Source organism: Nilaparvata lugens, chromosome 2 (genome assembly GCF_014356525.2).
Source record: "Nilaparvata lugens isolate BPH chromosome 2, ASM1435652v1, whole genome shotgun sequence".
NCBI lineage: Eukaryota > Metazoa > Arthropoda > Insecta > Hemiptera > Delphacidae > Nilaparvata > Nilaparvata lugens.
In genome coordinates, this window is record NC_052505.1 from 20,074,451 (window position 1) to 20,093,046 (window position 18,596).

Here is an 18,596-nt window from a genome sequence, read left to right on the forward strand (position 1 = left end):
GGATGTGGAAGTAATTTATCCTCTACACGGCTGCACAGTTTGAAGGCGTTCCAACTGGGTTTGCGATATGCTGTTAATTCTTTTGCCGGTCATTCTGAATAAGGTCTTTAATGAGTTCATGATGATTATCGTCTGTGGTAGTGTAGTGATTGAACGTTCACTGCGTGTTTCATCAACAATTGATTGAGGATTTTCCAGGTTGGCAAACATGAAATTTCAAAACCCATTGATTCACAATTTCACCTATGAACAGTATTGGCACAATGAACAGCCTCTAACCAATGGTGAATCTCACTGGGATTCATTTTCTCAGCAGTTGAAAATTCGATAACAGCGTGTTGTTTTATTTACGTTAACATAACAACAGAACATGACGCCATTCATTCACTAACTAAACCAAACTGGATGAACACAATACCTTCAAACTATGCAGCCGTGTAGAGGATGAATAGAACTTTCACATGCTACCAACCACGCTTCTGATGGTTATTTAGTTTGTACATACAATCATGGTGTGTACATTACTTATCAGACTACCCTCGTAGTATATCACTGAAGAGTCGTAAAGTACTACCAAGCTTTGCTTGATTATTGAACGAGCGAGATATGATAATTACCACAGTTTCATGGGGATCCTATTCCAATTATTGAGAAAAAAAAACTTTCTGTAGCTTCAAAACTTTTGTCCGTCATATATGGATCCAACTTCATTTTGAATCCAGCTTCATTTTGAATCGAACTTCATTTTTCAAATGAGGAGGTGGTCATGTGATACATGATTTCGATACAGATGTTCAAAAGGAAAATTAATGGCGAACCCTGCACATCGATATCTCAAACCGTTTCAATGATCTCAACATTTGAAGATACTAATAAATGATACAAAAATGAAATGAATGAGTACCTATACATTGAATAATCAAGTGTTAGTGAACACTAAACGTAGCTTTTCTACTCACAAATTTAATGGTTTTCTTAATGGATGAATTTCTTCCTGTGAGGTTTCATCAAGGATGAGGTTTATGTTTCGCCCTTACCAGACAATTTTAATGGAATCGGATCACTGCGGTTGTATAAGTTACACCTGATATGCTGCTGGTACGAGTGTAGCAAGAAATCGATTATCGGTGGGATATATGTTGCATTATCAACGGCTGTCACATGGAACTAAAATAGCACTTCACCTCAAACTTGAAGTGTTTTGCAACAAAATGACACCTTTCTCAATTCTTTAAATCATATCAATATTTATTCTTTAAATATTTATGTGCTTTCAATGTGGTAAAGTTCTTTTATAATCACTCTGTATATCGTACAGGTAGTCTTCTCTGTATTTTACTTTTTTACTCTGGGAATTTTCTATTATTAGGAGAAATGATTCCATATTGCTCACGAGTCACAATAATTCATCTATAATCTGTATTTTGAAACCAAATTCCATATCGTAACAAGAGAAGATAGTGTCATCTTGCGACTCACTGACAACAAACAATGTTCCCTCATGTTGGCAGTGCAGGAAAAAATTAATTTGTAGTTGATATGATAAACCATATGTTTTCGTTGTCATTGATTCATTCATAAATATCAAATGTTGTTGATCCGTTACTAGTAGAAAGTCATGTTCAATTTTATTTGATTAAAGCTCTACAAATGAAGAGTTTACTTATTTCAATTTAATCAAATAAAATGCCGACAAAGAAAAAGACAAAAACGATTGAAAACCGTAACTACGAAGAAGATAAGATGGAATCACATATTGACAAGTTTCTCAAGCCAAAGGAATTATCTATCGACCCAGATTCGCCTACGGCAGAGAGAGAGTGGAAACATTGGAAAAAGACGTTCGAAAATTTCTTAGAAGGAACGACAACCAAAGACAAAATGAAAATATTGGTAAACTTCTTATCACCTGCTTTATACGAAATTGTGGAAAGCTATACTTCATATGAAGAAACTATATCCATGTTGGAAGATATGTTCGTTAAACCAAAGAACGAAATTTATGCACGATACTGCCTTGCTAATGCAAAACAACAAAAGGTGAGTCCATTGATCACTACTATTCTGAACTAAAAAGATTAAGCTTATCATGTAACTTCACTAGAGTGTCAGCCGAAGAAAACAAAAACGAGCATATTAGAGATGCTCTTGTTTCAGGGTTATGTTCTATTGAAATTAAAGAGAAACTTTTTCAACAAGGAGATTTGAGTCTACAAGAAACCGTTTCCCAAGCACGTGTTCTTGAATCCGCAAAAACATATGCCGACTCCTTTAAAAGTACTTGTTATACAAACTCTGTTGAAGAAAATAAAAACATAAGCTTGAGTGAATCTTTCTCAGATGTTAATGCTGTAACCCAAAATCGACAGGCAATTGTAGAGAAATCCGTTCAATGCCAACGTTGCGGATATAAAAAACACTCAAATTCTCAAGAATGTCCTGCAATAGGAAAGACTTGTCATAAATGTTCCCGAATTGGACACTTTTCCCATGTGTGTAAAAGTAAAACGCTCAAAGAAAAACTAACTAGGTCTACGTCAACTATTACTGCAGCTGGTATAGCCAGTAATCTTTCTAAAGCTACAATTATTGTTTCGGTGAATGGAATAAATACACCAGCTCTTATTGATACCGGAAGTGTTGCCAGTTTTATTGATGAAAAATTTGCAAAAACAAATAAATTTAAAACTGCATCAGATTCTTGTTTTATAACTTAGATAATATAATTTAGATTTGCATCTGTTCAACATAACACCGCTACAAAAGCATGTGTTTATAGCAATATTGTGTACAAAGGAAATGAATACAACAATATTAAACTCTTGGTAATAAAAGAATGCTGTTGCAATGTGATACTTGGTCACGATTTTTTGATGAATCACTCTACAATAAGTTTAGCATTCAATGGTAATAAACAGCCTCTTGTAATAGATAATAATTCTACAACCACACCACCCTTGAAAGATTGCCTCTTGGTGGAGGCCATGATAAAACCATGTTCCCTTTTCAATGACTTGACTCCCGATTGCCACCCAATAACTACCCGATCCAGAAGACACCCACAAGATGACTATGAATTCATGAAGAATGAGGTCAATCGCCTCCTTACAGAAGGAATAATTGAGGAAAGCCAGTCCAGTTGGCGTGCCCAGCCTTTCATTGTAACCAATGGACAGAAGAAACGAATGGTCATAGACTATTCACAGACTATTAATAAATTCACAAATTTAGACGCATACCCTCTCCCATTGATCGAAGATCTTGTAAACACAATTGCCAAGTACAACATTTTTAGTACTGTAGATTTCAAGTCAGCTTACCCTCAAATACCGATTCTTGAGAATGAACGACATTACACTGCCTTTGAAGTAGGCCGAAAACTTTATCAGTTCAAACGAATACCATTCAGAGTAACCAATGGAGTAGCTGCCTTCCAACGTACAATAAACGGAATTATAGAAAGAGAGAATTTGAACGACTGCTTTGCCTATTTGGATGATGTTGTCATTTGTGGTTCAGATCAAGAAGAACATGACAGAAATCTTAAGAAATTTCAACAAGTAATTGAATTGTATGGCTTGACTATAAATGAAGAAAAATGTAAATTTTCAAAAAAATCATTGAAGTTCCTTGGGTATGAGATAAAACATGGAGAAATTAAACCTGACCCAGAACGCCTTGCACCACTCATGAACTTTCCACCCCCAAGAAATGCTAAAGAAATGAAACGACTCGTCATGGGATTACTGGCTCATTACTCCCGATGGATTAAAAACTTTTCTCAAAAGATTCACCCCCTTGTCCACATACAGAAATTCCCTCTATCTCAAGATCAGATGGAAACTTTGGAATTGTTGAAAAATGAAATTGCTTCCGCGGTACTGCTCTTTGTTGATGAAAATGTACCATTCATAATTGAGACAGATGCATCAGATTTTGCAATTGGTGCAACATTAACACAAAATTCTCGACCAGTAGCCTTTTTCTCACGAACTTTGTCCCAAAGTGAAACCAGGCATTCAGCTGTTGAGAAAGAAGCCTATGCCATTGTGGAGTCTATAAGAAAATGGAGACACTATTTACTACGAAAACAATTCACTTTGATCACTGACCAAAAATCAGTCACATTCATGTTTGGCACTCAACACAATAGAAAAATAAAAAATGAAAAGATACAAAGGTGTATTCAGAATTATCTGAATACAAATTCAACATAGTCTACAGACCTGGGAAAGAAAATGCACCAGCTGATGCACTCTCTCGTATATGTATTACAGCTGGTTGTTCAACATTGAACTCAGCTTTGGCAAAATACCATGATGAACTTTGTCACCCTGGTGTTACTCGTTTCTACCACTGGCTCAGAATGAAAAATCTCCCCTATACTGTAGATGATGTAAGGAAAATTTGCTCCAATTGTGCAATTTGCTCTGAAATAAAACCACAGTATATGAAGACAAAAGGAAATCTCATAAAGGCAACAAAACCTTTTGAACGAATTAATATGGACTTCAAAGGACCCGTACAATCAAAAACAAGAAATAAATACCTACTGGTGATGGTTGATGAGTACTCAAGATTCCCTTTTGTATTTCCTTGTCCAGACATGACTGCGAGAACAGTCATAAATTGCCTGGTCTCATTAATATCAATGTTTGGCCTTCCAAGCTATATTCACACAGACAGAGGAACATCCTTCATGTCAACTGAGTTGAAGAGCTTTCTTGGCTTAAAAGGGATAGCAACTAGTAGATCAACGCCTTACAATCCGAGAGGGAATGGTCAAGTAGAGCGATATAATGGAATTATATGGAAAGCAATAACACTAGCTCTAAGATCACGAGGACTTGATTCAAATCGATGGGAGGAAGTGTTGCCTGATGCACTTCACTCTATTCGATCTCTTTTGTGTACTACAACAAATTGCACCCCTCATGAACGAATGTTCCTACACATGAGATCCTCAACAAATGGACAGTCACTACCATCTTGGCTAATGAGCCCAGGACCAGTTTGGCTGAAGAAAATGAACCGAAATTCAAAGCAAGATTCATCAGTAGAAGAAGTTGAATTGATTGAGGCAAACCCAGAGTATGCTCACATTCGTCGCCCTGATGGACAAGAGTCCACTGTGTCGCTCCGTCATCTTGCCCCTAAGATAACACGAAAATCTAGCCGGGTAGAATGATATGATAAACCATATGTTTTCGTTGTCATTGATTCATTCATAAATATCAAATGTTGTTGATCCGTTACTAGTAGAAAGTCATGTTCAATTTTATTTGATTAAAGCTCTACAAATGAAGAGTTTACTTATTTCAGTAGTTTTTTACATATTTTCATCATCCCTTTTCACAGTATTTTCTACTACTACCGTATGTATTATATATTGTACCTTATTACTTATTTTGAAATCAATTATTCTCCATATTGTGCTTTTGATAGCCTACTGTATTGTACAGCAATGAATTTAGATTTTAATAAAACAGGAGAAAGGTGTCAATAATATGAGTATAATCAAACAACTACCGTAGTAGCCTGCGACTTCGCCTCTTCATATCCTCCAAAGAAATATATCCTTCCAGCAGCTTCTGTAACAAATAATTGAAAGATTAATGGTTTTATGAATAAAGCTTACACTCACATAGGTGTGCGGAATTTTAATCAAAAGCAAACGATCACAGAATTTCACATTGTGTTACCTACAGTGTATAATATTCTAGACATTGAATCGCCCCCCTCTGGTCGAAATTCTGGATCCGCGCCTGGTAACCTCTATCCTGTCTTCAATCTTCAACTGAGTTACCGTATATCAACTCTCTAGAAGGATGATATAATTTCTGGAGTTGAGGTTCTCTGGAGAAAAGCATGACGAGGATTTGGAATGTGTATTATTCAGATGGAATCATGAGTCGCCGCATAAAGTCTGTCAGTCTGACAGTCTGTGTGATAACTCCCAAATAGCATCAGCTTTTTTAAATTGATGAAGAAATTCCAGAGATAGCAGGCAAATGATTCCAGCTGTCTAAATGATAAATCAAAAAGAATTTTTTTCTTATGCACTTTCAATGTTATTTTCATATCCTGACAAAGGACGAAGGAGTGAGTCAATTTTGTTGTCCTACGAACTTGACCTGTAAAAAGATTCGAAGAATACGTGTTCAAAACTTGCTGATTGATCAACTCTTTCCAAATTTACTGTCAAACATACAAACAGACGGAAACGACTTTTGCCTTCAGTAAGTCAAAAGTGAAAACTTGCTAACGCTCGTTCAACTACACACACTTTTACATCGCTCACCTCCAGAGACAGACAGACCTGACCAGTGGCTGGACATACCACTGGTTTTCCATTTATGGCAACATAGGATGGACAACACCAACTGTATGAGTATTGTTCCAATTTCAAATCATTTCCCCTTATTGTTTGTAATATTGGGGGATCGAGCTTCGCTCTGGAGTACAAAAGCATAGAAAATAAAATAAGCAATCATATTATGTTGACCATATGTTGATTAATTTCTTGCTGGATAATATTTCACATGATATCAACGGATTGAATGCAATAGCTCAACAGCTTAGGCATAATCTCGTCTCACTCCCACACACACACTCACTTCCATTATCGACAGACGACGAGATTTTCAGGTGTTTTTCCAAGGATGTATTATATTTTTGATGTCCTTCGGCGAGTTAGCCCAGGGTTGTGACCTAGTGCAATCTGATTTTTCATCATAAACCTACTTTGTTACAAACTTAGTGAGAATCGTTAGAGCAGTTTTCGAGATCCAGTGACATACAGACATATAAACAGGAATCGCTCACCTTATATTATAGGATTTGATTTTTAGGAATTCCAAATCAATTATGTCTTGTGTTTTGTCTTTGAACTGTATTGTATCTTCTATCATTCAAGAGTTTGCTATCCCTTTTTAGGGGTCAGGTTACCCCTTACTGGGCGATTCGCCTTGAGACAGGTAGCCATAAACTGGTTAATAATAGTCTTTCGAAAAGCTCTGAATTGGTTAATATGACTATTAGAAATGCCAGTCAATAGATACCCAAGAAAATGCTATGACATTACGAGACAAGAATTAGCTCATGGTAGGTAAGGGTCAGAGACACAAAATTCAAATAGAACTGGTTATATCAAGAAAGGAATCGATTCCATAATGCCTCAGGGAAGAACCTGTGGACCGATCAGGGGATAGAACTGATGAATACTTTAACCTTCAGGCAGTCGCACTGTTGTAAAAAGTACAACAAGGTCAGATTTTTTGCTGCACAAAACTATTGAATGGAGTGGTGTCAGTGAATGAGTCACCTATACATTCCAAAACTTTCCTCCCATCATTCCACTGAGTTACAGTATCAACCGAGCAATGGTTCAGTCCTTAAGCCTAGTTTATATGATGTCAACTGGCGAGACAATTGTCATAAGGCAACTGACTGGCATTAAATTATTGCTTTGTATAAACAGTTCAGGCCAATTGTCTTGCCAACTGTTCCGACAATTGGCCCGAAATTCAACTGTCTCCGGGAGTAGACTATGGACAGTCAATTGGGCCCAGCGAGCCCCCCACTACTCGGAATCTCAGTTGTCGCGACAATTTGCGCCGTGTGAACGGTTTAGGCCAGTAGCGCTGTCTTGGTTTTGCCAGTTCAACTGTTTAGTCACAACAGATGATGAGAACTCGGACATGTTTAGTTGTCAACTGACGTGCCAATAGATGGTCATGTATGTTCTTGTTCAACTGGCCTGGCCTCTAACAATCCGCAACCACGTGATGACAATTGTCCAAAGCAACTGTCTCGCCAATTGTCATCGTATAAACTAGGCTTTAGGTGACATTTGGTCGCGACAGTGCATAAGTCGCACTGTGCATAAGATAGGGAAAGACTGTATACGTTACTGTAAAGGAACAAATAACACAGGATTGATGGCTTTGCTTGATGTACCTTATTGGGCTATGAAATGATAATTTCACATCATCCAAATGTTCGTGTCAATGGAAAAAGTAATTATACAATTAATTAATTTGCTTTGACAGTAAACAGAGTATACATAACACTCGGGAAATTGGATGTTGTAAAAAATACAACACGCGACTGCTCGTGTGATCGAGTAGGGTCAATACCTACTATTACTTCTAGTAATAGTAATAGCAGGTATTGGTAGGGTGCGACTACTGGAAGGTTGAAAGAAGTGTTATACTTACCTAGTGGATAAGCATAGCGAGAACCTATTTAATTTAAATGTTAGCAGGGTCCTTAACTTTCATTCATTACCCAGGCATACATTTTTAAACCCAAATTTTGTAATAGTTGAACAACTGAATTACAAGTTGGCTTTTTAAAAACTCCGCTGTGTTTCCCAACTGAGACTAGCCAGTGACACATGTTTTTACTTGTTTCTTGGGGGAAAGGGTACTTAGATGAACTGCAGGGAGATCTGTCCAATATGCAATCTTAGAACCGACGAATCGGTACAAAATTTCTTACTGATATGCCCCATGTATAATGACGCAAGAAAACGATACATTGGTTGGCAAACTCATTAGAAATATTGTAATGGATTCAGATAAAGTTAACGTTTTTTTGTGAAAATTAAATGTTGTAAGAATAAATAATATTTATATTTTTTGTGTAGGAGCTGTTAGAACTAGGTCATTAATTTCAAATACCACTGGCTGAAATTATACCGACACTTGAACTCAATTTCGAAATAATAATAGTCATGTCAATATATTAAATAGACTAAGCAAAATAACAACAATACTCGAAAAACCTTATTATGAAAAAGTTATTCAATCAAGTAGATTAATTAATTTATTGTATTATTAAATACTATGTACTCAACTCTTTGTATATAAGGCATGGCCCTGATTACAGATAAATGATATTGTATTTGTATTATACATCTTTTATTATAAAAAAATAATAATAACAATAATAAAATAGTCCAATGAATTTCCAACTAAAGTTTTTTGCAGAATAATTGAAACAAGTTTTTTTCAAATATTTCAATTTGATTAAATTTTTAAAAATGTCATACCTGAATTAACAATTGATGCAGTGTAAGCGTATGGTAACTCATTTTATGAAAGAAGAAGATGTCAAATTCATTTCAATTCTCACAGAACTTCTTTAATATTATTCTAACTCCTAAATTGAAATATGTTTCTTACAAATTCCAAAATAATCAATTAGGTGATAAATGAATAAAACCAACTTCTTGCTCTACCATAAAATGCTGCACTACAACAATTTTACAGTCTTCCCGTCTGGGAACTGGTGGATCGCTCCCTTTTTCAAAAGTTTTTAATGTACCTAGTAATTGAAATAATTACTTTTCTATGTAAGCTCAATAAGTTGTATTATTCGAGTAGTAAGTCGAGATGTTGTAACTGATTGATTGTACGCATTAGTTATTCCTTGTTTCAAATCCTACCTTATAGATTTTTGAACATGTCTATAAATCACAATTCGCAATTATTATAACAAATGGTGGATGCACCTATCTGGATCATAATTTTACAACAGTACAGCTCACGGTGAATGTGACTAACATAATTTTCTCTCATACTAATTATTTTAATTAATTATTATCTCATACTATTTTTTCTCATTTTAACATGATTGGGATTATACACGGAATATGCTGAAAGACCTAGTTTTCACATTTGAGAAGAGCCAAAACTTCATTGTTGGATTGATTTAGGTGTGTGGGTATTGCCAGTAATGCCCAAAGTAGGATTGCACGTCTCATTTAACCTGAATATCTTGCATGAATTGACTACCACTTTCGGTTATTTTGAGCTTAGGTAGAAAGTCCAACTTGAATTCATGCTCTCACCTTCCCATGTAAGGAACCCTCTGTTGTTCAAGAAAAGAACAACATCTTTTTCTGGTAAAGATAAATCTCCCTTCAAGTGTGTTCCATCAAGTCCAGCAATCTGCTCACCAGTATTTTTATTGTAAGTGCAGCATAACTTAAGTGCTATTGCCAGGAAACTGAAAAATTAAAAACCTTCAATATATTATACAGAATCTTTCCAAACTCCTAACCAATATTTTAGGGCATTATTCCTAGACATGTAACATATCTCAATATCATTTTTAAACTGTCAGGAAGTCCTTAGTTACTCTCACAGCCGTCAGTTTGTTTTTTTCATATACTATTTTTTTTCAACAACGGCTGAACAAGTGAGTAATGGAAATGCAACTCTGCACAAGATAATAATAATAATCAATTAGTAATTGAATGAATAATAATTACTATTATTGCACAAGATGACAACAAGATAGAGCTACAAAAAATAATGCCAAATTTTCAAATTCATAAAACTAAATGGCGGCCATTTTAAATTTTGTTCCTCAAATAACCAAAAAATCCATTGAGTTTACAAAAAGATCACAAACATTTTTTTTAGTAAATTTGATACAAATTGATTGACACATCATTCTAGTAAATTTAATACAAATTGATTGACACATCATTCTCCAATTTTGAACAAATTGAATATTGAGTGGGATATGGCAGTTTTACTGATAGGTGACCTTCAAGAGAGTTATGTAACTTCATATTATTGATTGGAATAATTTGAAATCGCTTACAAATAACAGGCAATGCAAATGTCAATTTTTGCACTTTGAGGCGACTTTATCAGCATGCCGTGGTGTGCACTGAAATAAGCCTCAAGGGGTTATCTCAGGGGTAATAAGCCTATCACTAAAGCTGCCATATCTCACTTGATCTTTACAAACAAGTTGTAAGAGTTATAAAATCTTCTCTGTGCCGTTGGGATTCAAACTGTACACGGAAAAACATCACCACTACAACTAACCAGTTGAGAGATGTAACAAACTGTTACATGAGTCGAATTTATTAAAAACATTTCTATTTCTACACCAAATCACAATCTAAGAATATAGATTAGAATAAAACAAACAATTTTAAATTTGGATAGATTGATAGTAAAACTTTTGTAAAAACATGAAACAAAATTTAAATTCACAAAATAAAGAATGAAACCACTTATATTTTGAGCTCGAAAATATCACGTTCACCTTAGCTACATAACAGCTGTTTCATGTTGACAGTAGATGACATTCAGTTGACGAGTATTTGCTATCCCCAAAACGAGTAAGTGCTCGGCAAACCACGCATGTGTGTAGATGTGAGTGTTCGTTAATCGGAAAATATCTAGACGAATAGTTCGCCGAACGCCGAACATTCGCTGCTTGCGCTGCTTGCCGAATGACACAATCATCATGATTGTCTGGAGCCGACTTAGGACGAACGCCCAACGATGCTTTCCATGACAGAAAGTAAAAAAAAAAAAAAAAAAAAAAAAAAAGACCATGGCATCATGATAAATTTTATAATCATGATAAATTTTTAAAGATGATAAATTTTATCATCTTTTCATCTTATTATTGAACTAAGTTTCCGAAAACAAACTCTCCTAATTTGAAACTCTCTTCTAATTTTTTTTTTGACATTGGATAGAGGGAGACAAGGCTTGTTTGTCTTTAACCATGTTAGCAAGTTAAAATCCGGTTTTTAATAAGCAGTTATTCTCTCTATTTTTCTGTCTCATTCTACCGTAATACCTTTTTGTACTTCTCTGGTAGCTGTCTCTCTCACTCTCTGATTATCAAATTGTTTGCGTACTTCTTGGTCACATCTCGACTTCAGTCTAAGTTTTCAGATTCATTCGAAGCCTAGCTCTACTACCAACTAGTTCATTTTCTGTAGATCCAGTTTTCAATAATTGAGCAGAAGACGAATAAGCTACAGATGTAGTCAATTACGAAGTTTTTCTTTTATATGTAATTTTTTTGTCAGTAGTTTCCTCAAATTTTTAGTAATATGTTTTGCCCAGTTATATTTATTCTATTCAAGTTAAAATTTTCTTCTCTCCAAAATCCGCTGAAAAGGTAACAATATTTCTAAATTCTAATTTAATTTTATTTCTCTTTGAAGTTCAGAAGTTATAGTAACTATACCTTTTTCTGGAATTGTATCTTTCTTTTCCACATAAACTTTTAAGATATATATAAAGATTGTTTAAAATAATTGAATAGAAAAATATATATAATGTTAAACAGAATTACACTTAATGTTCAAGCATATAAATTCTCAGTAAAAATATATAAAAATGTCATACTAATTTATTCTGGAAATTAATCTTTTAAAATTAAATCTCTAATACTCTCGAAATTCTTGGGAACAAATTTTGCCATTCTAATAAAATTGTAATCTCATTTGTAATTAACTTCTATTTTGTTAATCTGTGAACAAACTCTTTATAAGTTTGATCAAAATATTATTATTATTACTTTCCTTGCCCTACTACCATAGGTAAGGAAAGTATTGCTTTACAAAAAAAATTAAGGTACCCCAATTTAAAGTTTTCTATACATTTCAAGGTCCCCTGAGTCCAAAAACCTTAAGCACTATCAACTGACATGAGTCTCATTTCTGAGAAAATTGCAGGAGCTCCGTAATATTCTTGGGAAAAATGACAGTTACTAAAAAACCATGTTTTTCACGATTTTCTCAAAAACGGCTCTAACGATTTTTTTCAAATCCATACTCTGTATAGTTATTTATTAGCTCTATCAACTGAGTCTTTTTCCTGGGGTACTAATGGGGGTCCACCCAATCCTTGAGAAATGGACTTTGTAATCTCCTTCTCGTGCATGAGATAGGTAGGTACACGGTTTTTACTTTTTCTTCTTCCATATACCGTGGGTACGGTAGGTAGAGCAGTTTATAAAAAGAACACAGTCATAGTCAAGATATTTCATCTGTAGAACAGCTGTTTTGACGAATTTCAAAAAATCATCGAATTTCACAATTTACATAAAGGAAAAAGTACTCTGAAAACAATTGTATATACACATATACAGTAGTCTGATCGTAGTTGCAAATATGTTGCCGTCAATCGTCATTATGTTATTCCCCTAAATTATTCTCGTTTGATAATGAGGCTTATATAGTTCAATGAGCAAGGAAAGTTGTGTGAGTGTACCACACCAGATTTTTTTATATTTGTCTTCTTCTACAGCGGTCAAACTAATTCCTGATGTCGAACCAATACCTCGATGTCGCACTAATACAGAATGTCTCATCACTTGATGTCCCACTCATGTCTGAGTTTCAACTAATAACATATGTCATAATGCCAATAGAAGACGCCAAATGAATATCTCCGTATCAAGACCTCAATCAACTTAGGATTACCAAATCAGCATCATCGTAAAAAGAATCAGTTTTTTGTCTTTTTCAAATTGAAAATCTATAACGCAAATCACAAATGATGAAGAAAAGTGTGATATGGCGGAAGGTGTGGCTCGTTCATCAATTGGGCTAGTCAGTCGGGTCGAGCGAGGGGTTTGTTACCACTGTCTGGAAAAATGGCTTTTGGTGGCCCTGAAAAGGGCCAAGTTTGTTGCTGGTGGCCCTGAAAAGGGACCAAGATTGTTGCTGGTGGCCCTAAAAGGGACCAAGGTAGGCTAGATGTTTGGTAGTCGTCGACTGGCGCGATACCATGCCACTCGAGGTTCCCAGGCAGGTCGGTCTGGTGCGAGAGCAGGCCGGCAGGGGCTCGAGTCAATGGTTCGCAGTCTCCACTCTGGTTTACCCGGGCTACAGAGAGGGCTGACCGGGTGATCTACTAGCCAGAGGTCGTGCCGAATCTCCGCCGGGAGGACCTCCTCGACCACTTCCTCGTTTAGAAGGGGCCTTTGGTCAAACCCCGGGCAGGCAGGGTCGTAGGCTTCCGCTGCACACACTCCGATGTCGGTTCGGCACCCAACCCGCGCATCCAGAACCGCGTGCCAGTTGTTAGGCTGGGGCGCTAAGTCTTGGGGCGCAGCTGGCGCGGCGGTGTACAGCCTCAGCCTCTCCTCCACCTGGCGAAGCCGACATAGGGCCCTCCTCTTCTGGGTTCAGCGGCCGGCTCGGTTCCTCCTAGGCATCGGCTGGGTAGTAGACAAGGAAGACACCTCAGGTTGCGGTTAGTCTCGCCATGGTTCCCTCATTGGCCTGCTCGCTGCTCTGCTCCTAGTCTCGGTAGTGGTCTCGGCTGGTAGTGGTCTCTGGTAGTGGTCTCGGCTGGTGGTCTCTTCTGGCTCTTCAGTGGAAGGCTGCTAGTGAGCAAGTGCTATCGAGGGTAGCTGAGTAGCCCCCTTTTATTCACAGTCCCCGAGTTCACCTGCGCTGCTATTGGCCGGCGGTGCTCGGCCAATAGAAACGCAGGAATGGGTGGCGGCGACTGAGGCGCACCCTGGTGGCGGGTGGGTCAACCACTCATTTGGTTGATGCGTGGCGTGGGGAGCAGAGCAGAGCAGCAGGCTGAAAGGTAGCGAACGCGAGGGAGGTATCAAGTGTTTATTCAACGGTATTATTGTTTGGGGCCCCTCACATCTTCGTCAGACAAGGCATTCGAAATTGTATGTTCTGATTTTGATTTATGATTTTTTTGTGATAATTGTTCTATTTTTGAGCATGGTTTATCTTTAATTATATTTTGAGGTTTCTACTATCTTCTTTAATTTTTTTCTCAACCCACATTACTGAACATAATTGCGATTAAGGTTATATATATTTTAGAAAACGAGTTTGAATTGTTTTGGAATAGGATACGGGTTTGTTTGGAATTGTTTCAATGAAACTATGTGGATTCCATGGAATACATGGTTTGATTCAAACAGTTTTGGATAGACCGTGAGTTCATCCAAAACAAGCTCAAAACACCATTTCAGAAATATGGCGCTCAGATACCAAAAATTTACTTATATATATATTTTTTATCCAGCCAAAATCTTGATTGCATACTAATATTATAAACTTGATTAATAGAATAATTTGATAATTATACCATACCTGTGTGAATGTATTCTACTTTGTTTAATTATTCGCATTGATTGTATTGATGGTTGCACGCATTAAGCATTATATGCTTACAGCAAGCTAGAAATATTCTGTTTCAAAAAAGCTTTGTTTTTTTCATAATACATCATACAGTCATGTAGAAAGCCTTATTACATAAATTATATTTTATACAATTTCTTCAGTGCACTTTGTATTTTATTTCCATTTTTGATGTTTGATGTATTTGAAACTTTGTATGTATTTGATTTTTGAATCAGAATAAAAACAATTTGAATTTAAATTTTGAATTTGAATTTGTATTGATGGTAAATAAACAATTTGAATTTGAATTGCTTTGCAGCAACCATGATGAAGATGTGCGCCTCCACGTTGGTGCAGCTGGATAACACTTCTTACTCCCATGAAGGGTATGGAATAAGTCAACCGAAACGAAACAATCAAGGGTAGACAGCGCTCGTAAGCCGTGGTGAAGGCAAGCTGTCTAGGAGAAGGTAACTCTAAACAAATCCCTGGTCGTCCAGGTTGGGGGTTGGGCGAAGTGTTAACTGCTCTTCACCGTAAAAACTCATTGTTACAAAACCTACACAGCAGCCTCGGACGGATCGGATTTCAGGAAAAACAAAACGGCAAGCAAAAAAACGTAATGATTTGGTATTTGGAACATGGAATGTGAGGACAATGGTTTGATTTGGTTGCATTGCAAGAGGTGAGATGAAAAGGCCTAGGAAGAATTGATCAAAGCAACTACTCTCTCCTGTATAGTGGTCCAGAGCAACGAACTGAGATGTTCGGAACAGGGTTCATTGTGGCTAAGAAATTGAGAGGAGCCCTGATGGACTTCGAAGCATTAAATGAGAGAATGTGTCGAGTACGCCTTAAGGGGAAATTCAGAAATGTTTCTGTTCTTTCAGTCCATGCTCCCACAAACGAGGAAAATATTGCTGGAAAAGAAGTATTCTATGAACAATTGGAAGAAGTATGTGCTAAAATATCTAAATATGATCAATTGATCGTTATGGGAGATTTCAATGCCCAGATTGGAAAGGAAAGTTACTTACAGCAAGTGGCAGGGAAGTATACTCAGCAAACAGATGAGAATGGGTTTCTTCTTGGTCAGTTTATCATCAGAAATTACATGCAAATTAGGAGCACTCAATTCCCACATGAGAGTATTCATCTTGGAACTTGGAAATCACCAGATGCAACAACAATCAATCAGATTGATCACGTTATAGTTGACTCCCGTAATGCATCATCAATCATTGATGTAAGAAGCTATAGGGGACCTAATTGTGACTCTGACCATTTCATTGTGATGGTAGTAGTGAGACAGAGGCTGTCAATGGCGGGTAAACAAAAGGTTATGCCTATAGGATGGGATGTTGAAAAGCTTAAGAGTGAAAGAGTCTGTAGTGAATACCTCAGATCCAGTGGCAGCGTGTCCATGAGAGCACAAGAGCACGTGAACCCCCTATGAAATTGCTACAATAAATTAAAGTTCAAATCAATAGAAAATTGATTGAAGTAATAGTAATACTCAAATTTCTTGTAATATTAAAACAATAAGGAGCGCACCAAGCAAGGTACACGCATTGAGATAACCTTTTGAATTACGCGCTACAGCAAGCAGGATCACTGCTCCAAGCGTTAGTATGGGTTCAAATGGTAGCTGGGCGAGTTCAATTCCCTCCCCGTGGGGGGTGGGAGACTATTTACATTAGCTTTACGGTGAGCTGCTTTCCAAGCAGCTCATAGCTGTGATTGTGTGCTTTGCATTGGCGCCATTGCCTTCTGGAGCCGTTTCCACTTATGAACTGTTCTAGCTGGCACTGGCTACTACTTTGTTTATTGTTTGCAGTTTCGTGTTTGCGCTACATGTGTTGTCGATTTTGAGGTTAATTCTTGTTTCTTCTTTCTTGTGTTTTGAAAAGTGAGAATGGAGGGTTCAAGAAAGGTTTCAGTTAGCTATTTAAAAGAGATAGTGTTCTCTAATTTATCAATTGAGGAAAAAATATCGATTAAGGAAAGTGGTAGGCCTACACCGACAATTGATATACATCAGACTTCTACATCGAAATCCAGGACATACAAGAGAGATTTCAAAGACCAACAATATGAAAAGACATCTTGGCTGTGTGGTTGTGAAGAAACTAACAAACTTTATTGTTTTCTGTGCTTGTTGTTTGCTCGCGAAAAAGGTGATCCAGCATGGATTAAGAACGGTGTGTGTGATTTAGCTCATTTGACTCAAAAAATTAAAAAGCATGAAAACTCACATGCGCATATTAGTGCTTCATTGGATTTCAATTTACTTGGTAAAATTGATGTTCGTCAACAGCTTGATAGTGCTTATCGTTTGAGCATCAGAAAATATAATGAGCAAGTCACCAAAAATAGGTATGTGCTTTCCAAACTTATAGACTGCATTAAATTTTGTGGTGCATTTGAGTTAGCTCTTAGGGGTCATCGAGAGGACGACAATGCTTTAAATCCGGGAATTTTCAAAGGCCTTGTGAATTTTACTGCAGAGCTTGATTCGGCTTTGAAAGAACATTTAAATAGTGCTACAGTTTTCAAAGGCACCTCCAAAGACATTCAAAATGAATTGCTGGACTGCATGCTTTCTGTGTGCCAAGAAAATATCAAACAGGAGATTAAAAATTACTAATTTTTTTTCAAATTCTCCTCAAAGAATACTAGATGTTTTAGACAGAGTAGTCGGCAAACGTGTACCTAGGGCGTCAGCAACAAGGTGGAATTTTAAAAGTAGAACTGTGAATACAGTTTTTGAATATAGAGAAGAGCTAATCGAGTGTAGTATGGAGGAGATTCAATCCACATCAAAACAACCTTCTAGTATTATAAAAGCAGGTGCTATTGCTCGTCTTCTCAAAGATAATAGATTCATTTTTTGGCTCTCGGTTTTTCACAGGCTAATGCCTCATGTTGACATTTTATATAATCAGCTGCAAACAGTTAAGACAGATGCTATGAAAATCAAATCAAATGTTGAACATTTTATCAAAGCTGTTGAAGAGGAAAGAACTAAAATGAATGATTTGATGGAGATGGTAGCAGACTGTGCAGGAAGTGTGCCCAAACGTTCAAGGCGCGAAGAGGACACCTACCTCAGTAGAACAGTGGCTGCCAAGGAAACCTGTGACATCATCACCACTCAAATCAAAATCCGGTTCTCATTCACAACATTCTATTCAGCAATCTGTTTATTGGACTCAAAAAAATTTGAACATTTCAATAAGGATTTCCCAGATACCTTGCTTGAAGATACTGTTAAGGTTTACTCATTTCTTGAGAAAAATCGCCTAAAAACAGAACTTGAAATAATTTTTAGAAGAGTAGACTTCAGAAATTTGCTTGGTGCTGTCAGTTTTCTACAATTTTTCATTGAAAATAACTTAACTTCGTCATTTTCCGAAACCTATAAACTTTTGTTGATAATTTCAACCATCCCAATGACAACAGCTGAAGCTGAGAGGTGTTTTTCTACACTAAAACGAATCAAGACGTTTTTGCGCTCCACAATGAACCAGGACAGGCTATCAGCATTAGCAATGCTGACTATTGAGAAGGAAATGATAGCAAATATCATTAACTTCAATGAGAAGGTGATCGATGTTTTCGCAGCAAGGAAGGAGAGGAGGATGGATTTTATTTTCAAAAAATGCTCTGT

At 36.7% G+C, this 18,596-nt stretch overlaps 1 protein-coding gene across 1 annotated transcript in view; it reads right to left on the reverse strand.

Moving 5' to 3' along the window:
- The window catches only part of LOC120349594, a 158,208-nt gene that overhangs the window by 11,025 nt on the left and 128,587 nt on the right, over positions 1 to 18,596 (reverse strand). The window contains exons 5-6 of the mRNA XM_039420008.1: positions 9,857 to 10,014; positions 5,530 to 5,591 (exon numbers count right to left, since the gene is read on the reverse strand). Of these exons, the coding sequence (XP_039275942.1) occupies positions 5,530 to 5,591; positions 9,857 to 10,014 (220 nt within the window). The remainder of the gene's footprint in view (positions 1 to 5,529; positions 5,592 to 9,856; positions 10,015 to 18,596) is intronic.